Below are 6,631 nucleotides of genomic sequence, written 5' to 3'. Positions count from 1 at the left end.
CTCTCTCCTGTCCCACAGGAAAATGGCAGATGCATGCCAGCGGCCTCCTGAACATCACCACGGTGTCTTTCTCAGACCGAGGTAAATACACGTGTGTGGCTTCTAATGTCTATGGCACTGTGAACAACACGGTGACCCTGAGAGTCATCTTCACCTCTGGAGACATGGGCGTGTACTACATGGTGGTCTGCCTCGTGGCCTTCACCGTGGTCATGGTCCTCAACATCACACGCCTGTGCATGATGAGCAGCCACCTGAAGAAGACGGAGAAAGCCATCAACGAGTTCTTTAGGACAGAAGGCGCAGAGAAGCTGCAGAAGGCCTTTGAGATCGCCAAGCGCATCCCCATCATCACCTCAGCCAAAACTCTAGAGCTTGCCAAAGTCACTCAATTCAAAACCATGGAGTTTGCCCGCTATATCGAAGAGCTTGCCCGGAGCGTGCCTCTGCCGCCGCTCATTATGAACTGCAGGACTATCATGGAGGAGATCATGGAAGTAGTGGGGCTGGAGGAGCAGGGCCAGAACTTTGTGCGGCACACGCCGGAAGGCCAGGAGGCCGCGGGCCGGGATGAGGTTTACACCATTCCCAACTCTCTGCAGCGCAGCGACTCCCCAACCGCGGATTCGGACACCTCGTCGCTGCACGAACAGCCGCAACAGATCGCCATCAAGGTGTCCATTCACCCCCAGGCCAAAAAGGATCACATGGATGACCAGGCGGCTGTTCAACCCGAAGTCAAAGACGGAGAGGAGACGGAACCGTCCGCTGAGCGGTCCCCCGACTCTGGGGAGCCCTCCACCGACGTGACATCCACGGAGCTGACGTCTGAAGAGCCCACGCCGGTGGAGGGGTCAGCAAGAGGCCTGCCGTCAGCCCCCCTGGAAACTCCAGACCCAACGGTGGCTCCTGACAAAAACACCTGCATTATTTATGAAAGCCATGTCTAATATCAACTCTGAAAAGCTATGCATATCAAGAAAATCAGGGGCTGCTCCTTGTAGTACCGAAGTAGTCGCACTTGCCACTAAGCCTTACCAGGAGACGCTCATCCCTTAGGCTGGAGTGATCCATCCTAAGAGGGGAAACATCGCCGCAGTGTATGTGACTGGAAGGTCCCCAGTAGAGGAGGAGGCAGCAACAGCAGGGTGCAGAATCCATAAGCTGGGACAGAAGGCGTCTGTCCAGGTGATACGAATTTGAGAGGCTATTCTCAGCCAAGTGTCTTATTGGTGATGCCGGTTTGGCAAAGAATACACCGCTGTGAGATAGTCTTGAGTCCCTGAGCCTCAGGATAGTCCTGTCCAGTGCACACTGCATTGCTTTTCTTTTGAACAATTATAGGTCCACTGAAATAGCAAATGCACGTACATGGGTTTATTGCACTTTCTTCTCAGTTTTAATGACTTGCTACTGTTCCTTTAAAATGGAGTAGTTGTTTAACACTCATTGCTCTTCCTGGTTTAGTCCTCTTTGCCACTTTGTCCTCATTTTTCCCTAGATCATTTACCTCTTGGGCTTTGGTATCAGCCGCCCAGACTGTGGCTGACACCTACAAGTCATTTGTAATGTTCCAAAGTAGTTAGTAGACTCTTTTTTTTTTTTTTTCACTTCCCAGACCTGTTTTCATACATTGCTTTTGTTGTTTCCAATAAAGCTGCTCTTGTGAAATTGAGAAAATTTTTGCCCAGGAATAGCACTTTAATAGCCAAATGAAAATGTGTTTACCTGTCCAATTCTGAGAACCTTTTGGTGAGCTCAGCCACGGAGAGGAGATTGTAAAAGGCTGAATAAATCCTGCCCTACCATAAAAACTTGTTTACGTTTAAGTAACATTATCCTCCAAGGACTGTTTCTCTATCTGGAAAACCCTACTTTCCAAAGAGAGAAGCATCTGATGAATTCTTATAGGTAGAATATTATTATCCCAGCAGGTTTGCAGGGACCATAAGCCTTAGGTGATTCAAATACTTTATTTGAGGCAGCAAATATGAGGCTCTGTGAAGTCATGCAACCAGATCCTCTTTTGTATACTGCACAGCCAACTTGTAAGTCATAGGAGGGGAAGAGTGAAAAGTTAGAACAATGGCAAAGGGAGCTGTACTGCCAAATTCCATTCCAAAATCCTTGAATTATTATTGAGTCTCACAAAAAAGCAGTTAATGCATTGCAGAATAATGTTATAGAAAGAAGATAAAACTAGTCGTCCAAAGGCCAGCACCATGCCTGACTGTGCCAACAGCCAGCTGCCTGGTTGGGGCACATCTGGGTCTCAGTTTCCCTATCTGTCACAGGGAGTAGACCCGGTGAGTTTTGAGTGCCACTTCACTGGTCTCACTCTCTCATGAAACCAAACCAATATTGTCACCCCAGTTCTTCTCAGTCAGTCACCTTCAAGATTTCCTCTGTCATCACTGAATTCACCTGACATGTATATGCTGCATCACTGACCCAAATAAAGAGGATCCATGTTAAAAAACCAGAGCATTTTAAATTATGGTTCTTCCTCCCCAATAGGATCACTTCTACATTCTAGATTCCATCATGGTGAGTGAGTGTGTTATTTTCACTTATGAGCAGGGGGGAAATAGCCTGAAGTAGTTACAAGGGTATCTAGTAGTTATCTGGGCCTGTCAGTGATGAGACACTTGACCTGAATATTTAGTTCTCACTCTGCCACTGTCTGGATCAGTCACTTTGGGCAACTCTCACCCAAGTGAATTTTGCATTTTACTTGCAAAATATCAAAATTGTACTTGGTGGGGTAGAGGTGTCACTAGATCCCCTCTTGAGCCAATATTTATAGTTTGATGGAAATTTTTTAATCTTGCATGAAGGCCCCATTGCATGAGATAAGCAGTATTGGATGCAAATACAGGCACATGAGATTTGAAGCTTTGCTGCCCACACTTGAGAGCAAATGAAGGCCATCGCTGAAGGCCATGGTTTGGCTTTAGGGGTGACTTTGTGTCTAGATAGCTGGGGTGGAAAGCATCCTGATGAGACCTGAGTCTGGACTAGTCATCTCTGGTACAGGCAGACCTCAGATATTGTGTGTTCAGTTCTAGACCACCACTCAAAAGAGAATTTCACATTAAAACTGGTCACAGAAATGTTCACATTCCTGATTTATTAAAAAGGATGTTTTCATAATTGTGGTCTGCTTTAAGTGTGCTGTAGCATCATGTCCCAAAACTACAAACCTTAGTTAAAAATATGACAGACATGAGTGATTATATAATGTTGGGGAAATGGCATCAATAGATTCACTGGATGCAGGGTTGCCATAAACCTTCATTTAAAAAAAAAATGCAGTATCTATGAAGCACAAGAAAATGAGCTATGCCTGTACAGGAATGAACTGTCAGAATCTGGTTAGAATTGTCTTGGGTGGTCACATAAAGAAATTAAAGCAATCAAGAGAGACCTTGTCTCTGTTTGGATCTCTGGGTTCGGATTTCTGTATCTGAGTTGCAGAAAAGTTTTATCTTCAACTCTTAGTTTATAAATATTATCCACTTGTCACAAAGGTCAACAAATTCTTACCACTGGTTTTTATACCTAGAGCAACAATAGAGATGTAAGAGCATTTTGTGATAGTGTGTGGAGTTTTCCCCATTCTGTTCAGTTCTGATATTCACACCCATGTACAGAACTACACAAGACATCTGTCTAGATATGGACTAGAAATAAAATTTTAGGGTGGCAGGTTTTTTTATGAGGCAGAAGCAGAAATGCATGACCCAAGAATGCTTCCAGATTGGTTTTGACTTCTTTAGACTACAGTGGGGAGGGATTAGATAGATTTTTGAAACTTTTCCCCTCATGAAGGCATCAAAAACTACTGATATTATAATAACCAACCCAAAATAGAGAGTTCTCCTTCAAAATTCTACACTCTTCTTATCCCTCCTACAGCTTCTTTACTACACAAGAAAGGTGCTTCTGCTAGAATAGAAAATGCAAAGGACCTCATGACTTTCAGCTGGTTTTTCAAGGTGAACTGTTCAGCTACATAGAAATGCATAGGCATGTGGCTGCACATGCGTGTGCATGCACACATCAGACTCATTTGGGCAGTTTTAAAAGCTTAACACTAAATCCCAAGCCTGGTCCTTTGGGGTTACAGGGTCATTCTCAAAATCGAAACACTTTCTGGTTTCTGAGTCATCTGGTCATACCTCTAGCAAATTGTTTTTCTTGAAATCCTGAAAATGATTTAGCTATCCATGTGTGCATATTTAAGTCACTTAGATGATGTAAACTTGGATGGTATTTATTCTAAAAGGAAAAAAACAATTTTATACTGAAAAGCTATGTAATTTATAACAGTTTTGTTTTATATATTATATTTTCATATCTTTAGGGCACATCTATTCTCATCTTTTTGTAGATCATACTTGGCAAAAAGAAATACTAATACTTGACTAAAATATCTAGGAACCAAATGTGATGTATAATGTATAGAAATTGCTCTAGAAATTCCTGAATGTTCTCCCTAACCCCAGCCATTGTTGTGCTGTGTCTTCACATCCAGAACAACATGTCTCAGATGCTTATGAGCTGTCTTTCTCTCAAAAGTAAGGTGAAATGACCTGACACCCCACATAATGAGTTCTGAAATCCCCTTCCTTTCTTCACATGTATATTTTAGTATTTGTTTCATTTTTCATTGTAGATGTTCATGTTGTTTAATTGTCCCTTTGACAAATGTGAGATGAGCAAGTAACTCGGTAGAATGACAGAACAGAACGACACTGTGTAAATTATCTATGGACTACCATGTTTTACATGCAATGTCTGGCTTGTTATTACTGGTGGGCTAGGATTTGCTCAGGTCTGCAGCACGAAAAGAATGTCAGGTACAGAATATTTTGCATTTTTTGAACAGGCGCTTTGTAAATGCAGCCAACACAAATCAGCTGAACTACAGAAACACACATCCCAGCCCCTGGAGGAACTATTTCAGGAAGGCAGATCAAACACCTTTTATTCCCAAATTGAAACACAGTATTGTGTCAGTGCTAAGACTCTTAGATGAGGGCACCCGTGGTTCTGTTCACTGAGGATTTCCTCACAGTGTTTTCCGTGGAGCATTTAACTCACCTTCAGGATACTCTTTCATACTTTCACCTTTCAACTTCTATCCTGTACCTATCTCCACATGACCTTTGGCCGCCTTTAAGATTATATTCCCTGTTTATGTTCTTGCTTTTGAGCTGATTTGATAGTACGCTTTAAACGACTACCTAATTTCATTGTATACTTTAAGTACCAGTGATCTTCCAGATATTTAGACACTTTTACATTCACCTACTCATTTAAAATTCCTTTAGTAGGTAGGAAATTCACTTTCCTTCTCTTTCCTAATGACTTTTTATGGTTTTCTACAGTGATTAACCAGGTTTGGATTAAGCAAATCAGTAGTGGGCAAAAAAAAACAAGATAGAATTACTTCATATGTTTTCCAAAACAAGTTTTTATCATACAAGAAAATCTCATATGGTGATAATGATCTGTAAGAACTTTTTCAGACATGTCATTTTAAAGGAGCTAATGCTAGAGAATGTAAAAATAGAAAGCAAATAGTTCTAAGAATATTCTGGCATAAATTATTTTTATTTAACCAGTAATAAAAGCCTGTAAATGTATCCCTCAGATACCATAGAGCTGCTTACAGTGAGTTAGGATCAAAGATGCTTGTATTTATGTTTGGGTTGCTGTATCTCTAGTTCTGGATGTCCTTTGTTAAAATCAGAAAATACAATGAAAAAAAAAAGTATCTGGGCAGAAATGGCAAGCTGGTGATTTCGTGAACCATAAATGTTCACTTTTTGAAAATAATTTGAAGATGTAAACAATGACTATCTTTAAGTTGATGTTGTAGCAAATAAGCAAAAGAAAACATGTGATCATCCTGTATCCAATTGTTGCTTTAATAAAGGATGTACAGAAAGTCTTTCATGACCCACCTGCAGTATATGTCATTGTGAACAGATTTACTCCTTACAGTTCTTAATCCTACTTTTTTGCATCTGCAATATATCTTCGGGGAGTGGGGAGTTGGGGAGGTCGGGGGGAGGAAGAGGAAAAGGGAAATAATTTCAATGTAAAGCTACAAACTTTATCCCAATTTTGATGTTTAGCTTCATCCTGACAAACTTTATTTACAACAGCTTATTTTTATCTATATCAAGTAATAATTTTTAACACCAACATCAAGCTTACAATTGAGGAAAAAAAGGCCAGTAAGTACACACACCCAGAACATTCCAGAGAGAGAAGCCTTCAGTAATAGGCCTGCCATGGAAAACTTAAACAGCATCCAATTTAGGCCAAATCCAAGAACTTGCTATGTCATTCCTTTGACCATAAGTCAAGTTCAGAAACTGAAATCTTCTCACAGAAAATGAGACATGAGGTGCGTAAATGAAATAAGGCCAAATGGGAGAGTAAGATAAATGATGCATGCTGAAAGAGTTTTACTGGAGACCACAAACAAAATACTAAGTTTTCGTAACCTATAACTAACCTCCATAGGTCTTCCAAAGCAAAAGTGGGGGGGGGGTTAAAGACAAATATTGGAAATGTTAATGATTGTGGAAAAGTTAATGATTGTGTCATCTGAAAG

General features: G+C 41.1%; 1 protein-coding gene across 2 annotated transcripts in view; it reads left to right on the top strand.

Annotated features, from left to right (window-relative positions):
- The window catches only part of MFAP3L (microfibrillar-associated protein 3-like), a 41,170-nt gene extending 35,211 nt beyond the window's left edge, over nt 1–5,959 (top strand). For both annotated transcript variants that reach the window (XM_004682395.2, XM_012724929.1), the window contains one exon: nt 19–5,959. In XM_004682395.2, the coding sequence (XP_004682452.1) occupies nt 19–950 (932 nt within the window). In that variant the 3' untranslated portion in view covers nt 951–5,959. The remainder of the gene's footprint in view (nt 1–18) is intronic.
- Nucleotides 5,960–6,631: the final 672 nt, after the last annotated feature.

This window comes from Condylura cristata, unplaced genomic scaffold, assembly GCF_000260355.1.
Source record: "Condylura cristata isolate star-nosed mole 26May11 unplaced genomic scaffold, ConCri1.0 scaffold00014, whole genome shotgun sequence".
Lineage (NCBI taxonomy): Eukaryota > Metazoa > Chordata > Mammalia > Eulipotyphla > Talpidae > Condylura > Condylura cristata.
Note: the sequence above shows the minus strand (reverse complement) of the source record. Positions and strands in the feature narration are given on the sequence as shown.